General features: G+C 39.6%; 1 protein-coding gene across 3 annotated transcripts in view; it reads left to right on the top strand.

Moving 5' to 3' along the window:
• The window catches only part of ATP8A1 (ATPase phospholipid transporting 8A1), a 245,141-nt gene that overhangs the window by 163,764 nt on the left and 65,469 nt on the right, over window positions 1-15,908 (top strand). For all 3 annotated transcript variants that reach the window (XM_054029714.1, XM_054029717.1, XM_054029715.1), the window contains 3 exons: window positions 2,024-2,196; window positions 9,246-9,429; window positions 9,532-9,642. In XM_054029714.1, coding sequence (XP_053885689.1) covers window positions 2,024-2,196; window positions 9,246-9,429; window positions 9,532-9,642 — 468 coding nt within the window. The remainder of the gene's footprint in view (window positions 1-2,023; window positions 2,197-9,245; window positions 9,430-9,531; window positions 9,643-15,908) is intronic.

The following is a 15,908-nucleotide window of genomic DNA, read 5'->3' as shown; positions in this document are numbered from 1 at the left end:
TAATTAAGCTATACTTTTAACTGAAAAGCAGAAATAGAATATATTATGTATATGCATTGCAGCAGAATTAACGTTGCTTTTGAAACCTTAATTTTTTATTTCCTAAAATGTTAAGATTTTTTTTAACTACACGTCCTTAATATTGCATGTGTGTAGTTTTTGTGTATCATGGGTTTTTCAACGAAAGAAAATAATTGCATGTGCTTAATACTTTCATTATTTAAATAGTCCCTTTCATAGGTGAACAACATTGGGGAAGGGTTAGTCTTTACTTCCGCTTTTTGGTTGGCATCAGTTATATGTAAATCTAGATTAATGGGGCAGTAGTTCAATGTTTTATGTTTGGATATCTGCATCTTTGCAACATAGAGATAGAGAGGGTTCGTTTGTTTTTATTTTAATGAAAGCTTTGAATTTGAAGAATATTTCAATATGCAGCTTGAAAGCAGCAGCCATTGGTCCTGCCAAGCTGGGCAATGAAAAATGCATTAATGTCACAAAGGGGCTGGAGCTTCATGAAGATCTGCTCATATCGAAGTATACCCAGAAGTGATTGATTATTTGTAACTTTTATTTTTTCCCCACCCCAAATGTAGCAACACATGTTTTCCTTACTAAGAATTATATGTCCATTTAAAATTTAAATTATTTTTGCTGTGAGTTGTTTAATGTATGGTTCAAATTTTTCTACAGTGGGGGAAAGGTAGGTTTTTTTCACTATCCAGTAATTCAAACTACTAAGACATTTTGCTTAGATTTTCCTTTTAATTTTGTATATACAGGCAAGAACCAAGAATGAGATAAAGAAATATTTAGCCCAGAAGTTGAATGTTTTGGCAAGTTATGACCATGTAAATATGAGGTTATATTGAAAACTGTTTCAAAGCTTTAGAGTCACTATTGGCTATCACAGTAATTTATATATTTGTCCCTAAACAAATAATATCTAAAATATTTGAAGGCACTGGCATATTTTCCCCAGATATTTTTGATGTAATAATCACAATTTTTTCCAAAAACTGCAAAAATACATAATGACCACACCACACCTGAAGTGGGGGGAACATTGTCCAGGTTTGCCGAAGGAAGACAGCAGTGCTTTATGGCAGAGGGGGAAGGAAGGAGGTCAGAAACTGATGCAAAAAGGTGGGTGGTGATCAGCTTTGTGGCACTGACTCACCTCTGGGAAATGTAAGGCTTTAAAGGTGCCAGCCCTGGGTATTGGAAGCCCTTTCTCCATGCAGCAGGCAAGGTGGCACCCACCCTCCCTCCCGTAGAGATGCGAATATCAGGTTGGATTAGGACCTGCTGTGGGCATTGCACTAGTCACTCCTTTTTAGGGAGGGAGGGAGGAAGGAATTTTTCTCCTTTTCCCACATTGGCTTCGGTGGAGTGAGATTTTTTTTCACCTTCCCCACAGGAGGTGTCAGGGAGGACTCATTATGGTGAGGAGAAAAGGTTGTATGTCTCAATTTGTAAGTGTGGAGTGGATATCCAATGCAGGTACTCCATAAGGAAGGCATCCAGTGTCTAGATAAATGACCTCATAAAGGACTTAAAAGGGAGTGCTGGTTAAAGGAACAGAATGAAGGGGCTTCGGGGCTCCTATGATTGATACAGTAGGGAGCCAACCCCCATTTCTATAGCCTATCTTAACCGTCCTATGAGTGGGGGTGGATGTTCGGGTCCAAGCCATGGGTTAGCTTGGGGACCTGAATGGAAAATGAATGGGCATTGGTGGAAGCCCTGGATAGTTATTTGAATAAACATGGAGTTGCCTGCACTATATGTCGGGCAGTCCCAGACATCTAATAATAAAGTTGCGGCCTGATTAAATCCATATCAAGTGTCTCCTGTCCTCCTTTCAGTATAGCCAGACAACAGATTAAGTACAGTGTAAGTTTAGTGGTAGAAATACAGTATCAATTGCTCTTTACTACTGCATTAAAAAGTACAACTTATTTTGAATGGAGCAACAAATAGAAATAAAGATAATTAACATGTATATTTTGTTGTGTAACAGGGAACAAGAGAGACCCTTAGTCGTCATTGCAGTACACTTGGTGATGCTTTGAGAAAGGAAAATGACTTTGCTCTTATAATTGATGGTAAAACACTGAAGTATGCCTTGACATTTGGAGTAAGACAGTATTTCCTGGATTTGGCTTTGTCATGTAAAGCTGTTATTTGTTGCAGGTAAGGTTTGAGGTGTGAACTTTTTTTCTTTCTGAATATAAAATACTATCCAGGAATAGACTTGTTTCTGGCACCAGTCTTATTGAATATATAGCTAGCTAGCTAGTTTAACAACATTTGAGAAAAGAGAATATAAAAGGTCAAAGTCAATACAGATTTTGTAGAAGTAAATCATATATTATAATTTGTTGTTTGTATAATATTATGTGATCGTGCAATGGAAGAGGATATTGTAGTCCATACCACAACACGGCGGAATTGACAAGCAAAACAGGAGTCCGGGATCTGGCTCAAAACAGCCAGTGTTTACCCAACATAGGATAGGGTCAACAAGATTCAGGCACTGATCTCCATAGGGTTATCTATCCACCTTTAACTCCAGCTCCTGGGCCTTGTATAGAGATCACTTCGTAGACAAAAATGCATATGAGATAGCTTCTAAGACTTTTCCTATAAGCCTGGACTCAGACCCAACAAAAAGTGCAAAGGAAATACACGTTCTATTAAGACCTTTTCTTCACAATCAAAGCCCATTCTCTTGATCATGGACATCAGTCTGTTCAGATTGGTAGCCCACCATAACAAGGGGACTTGTTCAAGATCAAAGAAGCATCAAAGCATCAACTGAGAGATAAGAACAGCTTTCTCTCTTGGCTTCCTCCAAGGGCCACACTACCAGTGCTTCTTGGGCTTTCTCCTGGCTTTCCAGGTTACTTCCTGATTCTTATGCACAGAGATGCAATCCAGCCAGTCCCTGTGTTTGCTATCGGTACCATGGAAATCCTATGGCCCCTATGGTTCAGTTTCTCCTCCAGCCTGGACTTGCTGGTCCGTGACTTGGGTGGTAGATTCCATTATATCAGCTGTCAATAAAGAAGTATTTAATTGTTCCCTTCTTTAGGCTGAATGAAAGGTGTCTGGTACTCCTTTCACCTCCACTGAGGCCTGTAGTTGCCCATAGATCAAAGGCATATTTGCTGGCAGCTACCCTATAACAATAAAAAAGTGTTGGTGTTACCAGTTTCAGTGTTTGAGTTTAATACATTTAAGTCATCTAAGATCAATTGATCTTCTTGCTTTCTGATTAAATATTTAACATCATGTAGCTGAAAAAGGGTAAGAGTTATTACTGTAAATAATCCTGAGATTCACCAGGAATAAAATGGAAGTTTGTATATTTTCATCCCTGAATCTTTTTTTAATCAGAAAAAGGTATTTTCATAATATTTTCCTAATGGTCTTAAATCCAGGAATACAAAGATTGGAAGTAATATAAGCAGGGCTGGCTCCAAGCACCATTAATGGAAGCAGGTGCCTGGGGCGGCCAATAGAAAGGGGTGGCACTCCGTCCTTTATTGGGATGGCATGTCCGGGTCTGCGGTGGCAATTCGGCGGCGGGGCCTTCAGTCCCTCTCTTCCTCTTCGGCGGCACTTCAGCAGCAGCTCAATCGTGTTTTTCTTTTTCTTCTTTTTTTTCTTTGCCACTTGGGGCGGCAAAAAAGCTGGAGCCAGCCCTGAATATGAATGTACATGTTTGAGTAGCATCTGCAGCTTTATTAGGAATATTACACCCAAGAGCAGGAACTCCAGGAGATGAGGGGAAAAAAAAGTATAAAATATTCATCCTGTGATTTGCGTGGGCATTTTGTTAGGAATGCTAGACATTATGTGAATCACCAGAGTAGCAGAAGAGATCATTTGGTGGTATCCACCAAATAATAAGAATTTAGATTACTGGGACTGGAGGGCTAGAGGTATCAGTTGGGATCTAGAGCAAAATGTAAAATATGTCTAAAATCCCTGAAAATAAAGAGTGAGCAACGTGCAGGGGGCTATTTTATTTTAATTATTTTTTTCAGTTATTTTTAATTACGTTCTGATTTATATTAAAAAGTTTGGTTCTTTCATGTAGAGAATTTTATCCCGTTTCATCTTTTTCTGAAGGGGCTTGAAAGAGAAAAAAAGGAATAATACAAGAAGGAAGTATCTATGCTGAGGCAGCAAGGAAAATTTTTCCTCTGTGAAACTAGACTATGAATCATCTGTCATACTCCTGTAAAAAGGAGCCTGTTTTAACCTTCTATATCAATCTTTTCCATGGCAGGACAAGCAGACTCTCTAGACTTGGCTGTGAGGCATGCTTCCAGTTGAGCTGAGGGAACATTTTATTAATACCAGCAGTTTGTGTTGGCAAAGAACTTGGCTAATGCATGCAATCATAAAAACTTTATTTCACTTTTAGTAGCTGGTTCCTTTTTTTAAAACCATCATTAAACACCACCTTTTACTCTTGTAAATTAACTAATATAAATAACATTGTGCCTCCACTGCCCTAATTCACCATTTTTATTTGATTTACTAAATTTTTGTTGAAAGAGAGGGGATCTGTCCTTCCCAGATTCTCCTTAACAGCCATAAAGATATCATTTTTTCCGTATAAATAAGAATAATTCTTTTTGGAATAATTGCAACATTGCAATCCTAATCGGGACAGAGCCCCTGGGCCTTGAGCTTCCAGATACTTTAGTAAACTGTGTCCTTTAGGGTTGCAGGAGCCCCATCATGGTACTGAACTTTTGATGCCTGGTATTATATAAGGAGATGCAGTTGTTTAAACATAGCATTTCACTTCAGTGCTAGATTTCTGAAATGGTGCTACAGTCTTTATACAGTTGAGAATTCAGCCCATGTTCCACCTGGGCCATACTTCTCACCAACTGCCCATGAGTAGGAATACACAAAGGCACTCTAAGAAAGAAAAGGTTCACACATGTATTCCACTCAGATGTGCGCATGCTCACCATATTGGAGCCGGTGAGTTTTCTGAAGCAGTACCTTTTGCAGCAGTCCATACACCTTGTATTTCCTTGTGGCTTCCCCCAAAGCTATATGAGGGTGGTGCTGCCCAACCCACCTTGTTTTCTTCTCACTGCCCATGGCCTGAGTCAGAGCTCCCCATGTGATTTACCTCACAGTTTTTCGTCTGTGCAGATAGCTAATTTAATTTTCTCCTTATCTGTTAACAGTTAGCACCTGTTATTTAAGTTTTCATTTATATTTTAAAGTGTGTTTTAATACTGTAGTTAGTTTTCAGTGCTAAACCTCTTTGGTATGCAGCACTCAAGAGGCTTTAAGCACTGCCTGTTGTACGAAGTGTCTTTTCCAAATAGTGACCTGCATGCCTCGCTGCCTTTTGTACCTGGGTGAAGGGTACATTAAGGAGAGGTCCAATATCTGCCACTTGTTCAGAAAAAAAATGCAGGTTTCAGGAGACCTACACCTCAAACACCACCTCATGATGCAGGCGATGAGACTTGCTTGGCTCTGGGCCCATCTAGCGATCACCCTGCTTCCTGTGCACAGACTGCAAATGTAGCTGCGGTTGTCTCAGACAGACCCCTGGACTTGGCCTCTTCTCTTTGGAGAAAAAGAGGTTAATGTTCTCCAGGGCCTCCCCAGAAAATGACACAAAAGACAGACCAAGGTGACTTAAAGTCAAAGAAAACTTTGAAAAAGGACTCAGGACACCAGCAGGATTCAGCAGGTACACCGGATTGAGCTGGACCATCAGCCCACATCTCTCCAGTACTGAAGGAGGAGGATGTCAGTACAGTACCCTTGATTCTGGTACTGTCTGCACGATGACCATTTAGTCCAGTACCAGTGGACACTGTTACAGCAGCAACATTTCTTGTACTGACAACTCCATGAGCTTATGAGTCAGAAAAGGATTTGCCTTGCCTCTTTGTCCCAGACTCTCCTGTGGTTCATGAATCCATTGCTTTATTGGCACCTCCTTCAGTATGGGGGTCTTCAATATCCTCAGCTCTGATGTAGAGATTGTTTGTGGTACTGATGCCAGTATCAGCTAAGAAGTATAATAAGGGCTCAGCTCCTTCTCCAGTAACATTTTTGGTACTGGTGCACACTGTGTTGGCACCAGTACAGTTTTCAGATGCCATTCAGTCTTGGGAACTACATTGGCACTGAATGTTGGTACTGGGACAATTATTGGCTTGGGTAAAAACTCCAGTTTCTACTACCATACCGACTACAAGTTCTTTCCCAGAACCATCTCAGGATGCTGTGCCATCAATGTCTCGTGAAACCTTTATGGTACCAACTACCATACATGCCTTGGTACTGAGGTTAGATCTTTCGCCCATTGTAAAGAGATTATCAGGTTGCCTAGTAGCCCCAATAGATGTTGCACTCCCCAATGCTTACTGACCGCTCGCAGTCTGGTTCATTCTCCTAGTTATTTGCTGTCCCTCCCGTGACACAGATGGTCTATCAAATTTTCCAGATTACCTCCAGAAGGGGAGCATTGATCTCTAGAGTGGGACTGATCATACAGCAGGGACAGATCACTGTGGCCCAGTTCTTACTGACTCCCCATGCCTTACACTTTCCTTCAATGGCCATTGTGTATCTGGTGTGTCTCCTATTCCCCAAGGTCATGATCATCACTTCAGACTAGGAGAAGATCATCTGAATGCATGGTGACAAACCTTCCAGAGCCACTTGTGTTGGAAGTACGAAAAGATACTCTTCCCCCAGAGCAGTCCATGCTGCAGGAGGAACCATTGCCTTAGGAACCAATTTTATTGCAAGACGATTCATCTGAACCTGTGTTCCTCCTCACCCATGACTTAATGATCCCAGACACTTGATTTTAAGTCTCATCAGGAGCTTCTGAGAAGAACGGCTGCGTCTTTGGGTATACAAACTAAGCTTGTACAACAAAACACAAGCTTTTAGACATTTTCCAGGCTTTTGCCCCTCCCTATTAGTGTAGCTCTTCTAGAACTGGCAAAGACCTTATGGCATATACCAGCCTTTCTAACCTCTACAGCTAAGCGCATGGATAAACACTATTTTGTCCCTATGCAAGGCTTTGAGTGTTTTAATTCCCATCCAACCCCAAGTTGCTTAGTGTTGACGGCCACTAAGGAGAGATTGCATCAAGGGAGATTTAAATAAAGAAAAAAAGACCAAGAGGCTTGGCTTATTTGGGAAAAAATAATTATTCTGCATTCTCTCTACAGATGCATGTAGCAAATCAGCAAGCACTGATAGTTAAATAGGACTTTGTAAACTGGGATGCAATATCCAAATTAACCGAAAAGCTACTAGAGAGGAGGCAAGAGAGGAATTTAAGGCTTTCCTGGGGTGGCTGACACCAGTCCAATCTGCTGGATTCATAGATTCCAAGGCAAGAAGGGCTGTTGTGATGTACCTAACGCTTGATGGCCTCTGCAATGACAATGAGGCGAGCTTCCTGGGTACAGAACTCGGGCATAGCTACAGACGTTCAACAACTATTAAAGACTTTCCTTCTGATGGTTGTTACTTGTTTTTGGATAAAAGCAATGAGCTCTTACATTCTTTTAAAGACTCTAACAATGCTCATTAGGATCTATACTCCAGCCCCCAATACATATCTCAACAACTTCAATTATAGTATAGTATTATAGGCAGCCTTTCCACACATCAAGGCAACCATATTCTCAAAAAAGAAACACAAAATCGCAAACTCAGCCATGGAAAGCAGCCCATTTGCGTTCTCTTTCAATGACAGCAGTACAGTCATTGGTGATTTTCCTACCACCTTGTCCCCCGACCATTCTGGGGGGAGGATTATCCCATTTCCTCACTGCTTGGGAATCTATAACAATGGACAAATGGGTCCTAATCACTCTGAGATTGGGATATTCTAGTAGCGAGACCATGCCAAAATAATTCTTATAGCTCCAGCATGGTTGAGACAATGCTGGTTCTCAGATCTTCACAGCCTCTTGATTTAGCCTCCAGGGCCTTGGCCTCCTCTTCCAAACCTACTGTCCCAATAACATGGGCAGTTATTGCATCCAGTCTTGAACAGTTGGTACCATACAGTATGGTTGTTGAGTGGCTAGATCAGGCAGAGAAAGATTTCTCAGTGGCAGTTCAGAGGATGTTCTTAATAGCAGAAAGCAACCCATTAGATCTGCTTATTTAGCTAACTGGAAGCTTTTCAATGTGGTCTACTCTCCATGGTATACCTTCCTCAGAAACTAGGATTCAGGACATTTTAGAGTACCTGGTATATCTCAAATTGTCATGTCTTTTTTCTGAGTTTCCTGGGAGTCCATTTTGCAGCAATCTCAGGAATTCACCCTCCACTTAGGGAAGATTTTCTAGTTTTTTTTTAAAAAGGTGTTGTTTGTCTTTCTCCAATGAAGGATTCATCATTATAGCATTGTGTTGGCTGCTTTCATGGGCCCTCTGTTTGAGCCAATGGACACCGGCTCCTTGCCTCACCTATGTCAGAAGACATCTTTCCTCATAGCAAGTATGTCAGCCAAAAGAGAAGAGCGGGTAAACGTCACACTTTACTGGCAGGTTCCCATTATAAAGCTCAGCAGAAAACAGTAGGACCCCTGGCTCAGTACAAAAATTTGTTCTGCGGGAGGAGGCCAGCAATTGCAAAAACAGTGCAATAAAGAGTAAAACAGTATAGTTGCATAGTTAAAATTTTCATTCCTTGACTTTTTTGTAAAATTAAGATTCCAACATCTGTTAGCTCAGCAATGTTGCCCACTTTTACTATTTGTCTATTCCTGTTTTTCTATTTTAATGTGTGGTTTTATTATATTACTATTTGTAAAAATAAACACACTAAAATATATAAATAAAATATAAAACATATCTAAAACAAATATAAAATATACAATGGAAAGTTAACACTGCTGTTGGGACTTTCCCTTTTACATTTTCTGACTTTTTAATATTTTAATTATACAGCCTTAATGCTATATTAATTTCTGCATTTCATAACAGGTATTTTAATGATGTTTGGCATATGTATGGGAAACCCAGTCCTAGTCTAACCTTACTGAAAAATCCTGTGAATGTGTCTTTGAGGGAGGTAAAAAGAGAATTTCAATGACAGATACTGTCTTTAATCTATTTTATTGCCCTTTAGCAGAACAAAAAAATATTTTAACATAATGTGCATTCAGAATTTCCATGTTCAGGGTTTGTTCTTTTTTTTTTTTTTTCCAAAGGGTGTCTCCTCTTCAGAAATCTGAAGTAGTAGAAATGGTAAAAAAACAGGTTAAAGTAGTAACACTGGCAATTGGTGATGGAGCAAATGATGTTAGTATGATACAGACAGCACATGTTGGCGTTGGTATTAGTGGAAATGAAGGGCTACAGGCAGCTAATTCTTCGGATTACTCCATAGCACAGGTAAATCATTATGCTGTCAAACATGTTAAAACAGAATACTTTTATATCATGTAATACTGATCAATGTACATGTTTTTAAACATATTTTTTCATTGTTTGCAGTTCAGATATCTGACGAACTTGTTGTTGGTTCATGGTGCTTGGAACTACAGCAGAATAGCTAAATGCATCTTGTACTGTTTCTACAAGAATATAGTCCTTTATATTATTGAGGTAATGGTACAGTATATCCAATATTAGCTTTTCAAACTCTTTATTTGGTATTTGAGGTATAGTGGTCTGTGCCCCAAGAGACTACCTATCTACCAAACTGTTGACTTTTCTGGGGTCTGCCTCTCTAGTAGTACATTTACACTTCGAACTGGAGGTATAAGTTCCAACTTGAGATATACCCACACTTGCTGTGATCAAGCTAGTGTGCTAAAAACAGAGTGTAGTTATGGTAGTGAAGACATTAGCCACGTCAAGTACATACCCATCTAAGGCTAGGTCTACACTACCCGCCTGAATCAGCGGGTAGAAATCGACCTCTCAGGGATCAATTTATCGCGTCCCGTTGGGACGCGACAATCGATCCCCGAATCGGCGCTCTTACTCCACCAGCGGAGGTGGGAGTAAGCGCCGTCGACAGAAAGCCGCAGAAGTCGATTTTGCCACCGTCCTCACAGTGGGGTAAGTCGGCTGCGATACGTCGAATTCAGCTACGCTATTCACGTAGCTGAATTTGCGTATCTTAAATCGACTCCCCCCTGTAGTGTAGATGTACCCTAAGATGCTACATATGTACTTGGGGTGGTTAGCCCTTCCAACCACCACTACTTGTGCATGCAGGATTTCTATTTTTAGCATGCTAGCTCAGATCTAGCGTGGGTGCGTCTACTCGAGCTGGAAATTACACCCCCAGCTTGAAATGTAGACACATCCTATCTCTCTCTCTCTCTCTCTCTCTCTCGTTTTTCATGAAAAATTCCAAAAGCTCTCATTTTCATCCTGATGGAGAACGGGAGAATTTCAAAAATCTCAACAACTTTTGCAAGATGGGAAAAATGTTTCCCACTGAGCTCTAATGATAATACATACACATATTGTTAAGGATATTTGCACTTTCATGTGCAACTTTAAATTTGGCATTTCATGACTTTACAGTGCTTAGCATTGCAACCCAAGCATTCTTTTAACATAATTCTTGTATGGATTATTGTAGAGAGAATTTTTTAATTAGAATTTCTGTCTCTCCCTGTGACGGGTTGGATCACAGAAACCCTCTTGGGAGCTGCCACCTAATGTGCAAAAGATTACCCCTGCTTCTGTTTTCCCTGCCAGCTCAGGACTCCAGCACCCTGTCTTGCTGAGCCAGACACTCCCGTCTGGCTCCAGACACAGACCCAGGGTCTGAATCACTTGTCCCAAAGCTGCAAGTTTACCTGAAAACAGCTCACAGACGTGTGCTTGTCTTTAGCACTTAGATGCCCAACTCCCAATGGGGTCTAAACCCAAATAAATCCGTTTTACCCTGCATAAAGCTTATGCAGAGTAAACTCATAAATTGTTCACCCTCTATAACACTGATAGAGAGAGATGCACAGTTGTTTGCTCCCCCAAGTATTAATACATACTCTGAGTAAATTACTAAATAAAAAGTGATTTTATTAAATACAGACAGTAGGATTTAAGTGGTTCCAAGTAGTAACAGACAGAACAAAGTAAGTCACCAAGCAAAATAAAATAAAATGCGCAAATCTATGCCTAATCAAACTGAATACAGATAATCTCACCCTCAGAGATGCTTCGGTAAGTTTTTTTCTCAGACTGGACACCTTCCAAGCCTGGGCACAATTCTTTCCCCTGGTGCAGCTCAGGTGACAGCTAGGGGATTCTTCATGATGGCTCCTCTCCCCTCTCTGTTCTCTTCCACCCCTTTATATATCTTTTGCATAAGGCGGGAACCCTTTGTCCCTCTGGGTTTCCACACCCCCCCCCCCCCCCGGAAAAGCACCAGGTTAAAGATGGATTCCAGTCCAGGTGACATGATGTCACTGCAAGACTTCATTGCCCACTTGCCAGCACACACATATACAGGAAGACTCACAGGTAAACCCAGCCATCTGCAGACAATGGGAGTCATCAAGATTCCAAACCATCATTAATGGCCCACACTTTACATAATTACAATAGGCCCTCAGAGTTATATTTTATATTTCTAGTTTTAGATACAAGAGTGGTGCATTTATACAAATCGGATGATCACACTCAGTAGATTATAAGCTTTGTAATGATACCTTACAAGAGACCTTTTGCATGAAGCATATCCCAGTTACGTTATATTCACTTTTTACCATATTTTTCTAAAACTATCCCAGTTACATTATATTCACTTATTACCATGTTTTTATAAAACCATATAGTCTGCACAACATCACACTCCCCCTCCTCCTTTTTCCACAACCTTTCTTTGTTTTTCATTGTTTCTCTTTCTGCACCTTTCATCACATTTTTCCCTTAAATGAAAGAGAAACCCAGTGATGTTTATATTTGATTCAAACTTCTGAATTCACAATGTTTGTGTGGGTTCAAAATTAGGAAAAACAAGTTTGTCCATTCCAAAGCATGGCCAGTTTGTTTGGGTTATTTTTCTTACATACATAAAATACAAGTTAATACTATTTTAATAAAGTGTTGAGTGGGATTACATTTTTTTTTAAATAAAAATCCTTATTTAGTAAGAACTTCAGATGGTTATCACCTGCAAAAATCAGACCACTTAAATTAGATGCCTAACATTTGACCCTCTAGGTTTGAAAATTTGCCTTAATTTCTGCTTTTTTAAAAAAAGCAAAAATTTTATCTTTTTGATGGAGCTTCTCACAAATAGTGCAGCTGTTGGGAATTTTTAATCTTATAATTTTACTTTGTAACATTTCCTTAAACTTAATTGGATTTGTATTCTATTTAGAAGAAAATATAACAAAAAGAACAGAGTGAAAAATTCAGGAGCTTTGAAAAAAGGTCAGAAAGAAAAATTATAATGGAAAAATTAAATAGTCTTATCTACATTTTTCCATACATAAAATATGCTAAAAATGTTACACTTGCAAAGTGAAGCATTCAGGGTTCTTTGGCACTTGCGGTTGCTCCTCATCAAAATCAGAACATATATTTAGGTGCCTACCTTTAAGCATAAAAATTTGAAAATTTTAACTTAATAGGTACATTAGTTCTATGTATAGAGACCTACAAATCTGCTGATAGCCACTTTATATCAGGGGATGCGGATATCTGTAGACCAGATTTGTGGATGGATGAAGATCCAAATTTTATATTTAGAGCCCTGCAAATCTGCGGATATCCATTTGATATTGCGGACCATGTTTGCGGATCGCAGATCAGATGCGGATACAAATTTTGTTTCCGTGCAGAGCTCTATTTATCATATTTCTTACTCTGGAGAAAATTAGTTGCTGATTTGTATTAGAAATGTGCAGTTCTCAAGTCTTAATTTGAAAATGCATGGTTTATATATATTTTGTTTAACAATGACAGGTATTTTTATTTAATATTTAAAACTAACTTTGAAATACACTATATATTTATTTTTAGTTATAATATGTAATTTTTAAAAAATACATAATGAAACTATACATGAGACAGGATAATCATTAGATTAATTCCCATATACCCAACTTTTGCCAGGTAAAACACCTTTTGCTGATGTTAATGGCTAATGTCAATACTGTGAATTAATAGAGAGAAAAATACATCACTGAATGTCTCTAGCCAGGACAACTGTTAGGCTTCAATCTCTCTTTTCAGTTTTTTGTACTGATTGGGCGTGGGAGCAGAGATCTCAATGACTACTTGTAAGCTGTTGTTTAATATTGTGAAATGCTGTATAAGGAAAATGTGAAGCTCTTGTTGCTGCGCCTCTTGGAACTTAAAAAATACTATGAGAGGCAGGTCTGAAAGTTGCTTTAAAATAAGTTTTTATTGGTTGCTGTGGGTTTTACAGATAACCTAGTAAAATATGCCTTTGTATTTGTTACTATTCAGTAATACAGATTGTTATAGAATAGTAATTTTAACTTAATCTAAATATGAAGTTTCATAGTAGGCATTTGTGCAGTGATATAAAATAATGTCTCACAACGGCCTTGATTTAGCAAACTACTTAAGTGTGTGCTGAACATGAATAGTTTTACTCATGTGCTTAAAGTTTAGCATATGCTTAAGTGCCTTACTGAATCCGAGCTTAAAGCAACACCGCCATCCATCAGTTAGGGTTTATTAGCACTTAAACCCTTATTTATAGGAATCCAGCATGTGCCTACCCTTAAGCATGTGAGTACCCCCATTAACTTTAGTGGTTCTATTAATGTGATTAAAGTTAGGCATATATTTACGTAGTTTGCTGAGTAAGAGTTTAAGGCTTTGAGTCTATATTCAGTCCACTTGCATGGATCCCTAGACAAGTGCAGAGTACCAAACTTCTCATAAGCATTGTGTGTTCATGTTATCAGTTCTTAATGCAGAATTGGGGCCTAACACCTGATTGAGAACTCAGCTCAGATTTTTTCTAAGCTATACCACAATTTTATGCTTCTATATTTCAAAACATGAAGCTAAATCCTGTTTCAGTTTAAGTTAATGGCAAAACTCCCTTTGACTTTACTGGGTACAGGATTTTGTCCCAGTTTTTTAAGTCATTGCATGTTGGCTGCTAATGTGGAGCACCAGTTTTGATGTTTATAAACGGCTTTAAAATAATGACTTTATAAAAGATGTATATGGAAACTTTTTCTTTTAAACTGAGACAAAAGAAGTTCCAACTAAAAAATGGGTTAAAGATTCTAAGGTTCTGGCTTAAATTGAAGAAAGATAGGAAATTAAATTTTGTTTGGAAGCCCGATCTTAATTTCCTACTTACACCAATGGGTTGCAGTTGAAACGGTTTTCTATAAGGGCTTCATTATATTACATACATTATAAGATGCATTATGTAGTCACAATGCTATGTCCTAGAACCCAACCTGTTCTTTTTCTGCACTTCAACTATTCACACAGCTTTTAACTACGATCTTTCACAAACTACCAATAATTCACAAATCTACCTCTCCACTTCTGACTTGTCTTCCATCCAGTCCACTGTCTTAGCCCATCTCTCTGACATTTTCTCCTGCATATGTCCATAAACTTATACTGAACATCATGATAACTGAACTCATTATTTTCCTCCCAAATCCCTTTCCACTTTCCCCTGGTCTAAATCAGTTAAACATACCATCCTTCCTTTCACTCAGGCCAATACCTGGAGCTTACCTTTGTCTCCTGATTCCGTTGCCTCACACATCCAGACAGTCTAAATCTTCTTTCTAGACCACATTTCTTAGACACCAATATCCTGAAGAACAATCTCCCTTCCATTGCCCACATTAATCAGAGTAAAACATGCCTTCCCATGAAAATGAGTTCCCGATCCCCATAACAGTTCTCCATGGGTCTTTATGCCCTCTACCCCTTCTAAAGCTGCAGTAAGCCCTGTAGAATATGTGTATGCGTGTAAGTACATGAATTTGGCTCTATAGAGTTTTAGTGCTGGTAGTGGGGATCACAAGCAGTGTGTGTGCCCTTTTTTCCCAATCTGACATGAAGGCGATTTTAATACTGATCGCCCTATCCTTTCTCTGGCAAGCAGCTCTTTTTTTGAGCTGTTGGGGAATTCACTCTAAACTGTGAGTCCAAATTAGTCTCCTCACCTGTCTTACAGATGGAGAGGATTCTACCCCTTCTATCCAGACTTTAGAGACATTCTGTCTCCTCAAACACCATATATCATGGAATTTGTGATTTCTCTCCCTACCTGGAGGGGAAGGCAGGATTGGGTAGTCACCTCAAAAGGTTCCCTTCCCAATCTATATCCATTGATGAAAACAGCGCTTTGGAACCTTGTGGGGCCACAGAACTTCTGATGTATTTTACTCCTGGGGGAATTCTGCATCACTCCACATGCGCAGAATTCATGGCCCCCGCAGATTTCTTTGTTTACCTGCAGAAAAATGACTTCTGATGAAAGCAAAGGGAAGCCACAAGAGCGGTCATACGCACACTCCCTGGCAGTGCAGACAGGTCGGTTTGGGCACCCAGAGCATCTGGTAGAGACGTAAATCACCACCAGGGAGGGGAGCTGGGCAGTCGTGTGTGAGAGAGAGAGACACTCTGTCCATCTCGCTCGCTATTGCAGTACGCTCGGCATTGAGGGGCATGGCTTTTGGGTATTTCTGAAGAGGTAGGCGTAGGGCAGGCTTTGTTTCCTCTAACAGAGGAGAACGTAGCAGCCTGCCTGCTTGGTGAATTTTTCCCATTGTGCTTAGTGAATTCCCCCAGGAGTATAAAATCAGTGTAAAAATTGTAAGGCTCCTTTACATTGTTAGAGTGGTGTAAAGGAGCCTAATTGTAAAGGACAGTATGGCCTAATAAATGCTTTT

The sequence above is a fragment of the Malaclemys terrapin genome, chromosome 5 (genome assembly GCF_027887155.1).
Source record: "Malaclemys terrapin pileata isolate rMalTer1 chromosome 5, rMalTer1.hap1, whole genome shotgun sequence".
Lineage (NCBI taxonomy): Eukaryota > Metazoa > Chordata > Testudines > Emydidae > Malaclemys > Malaclemys terrapin.
The sequence above is the reverse complement of the archived record's forward strand: the minus strand, read 5'-3'. Positions and strand labels throughout refer to the sequence as shown.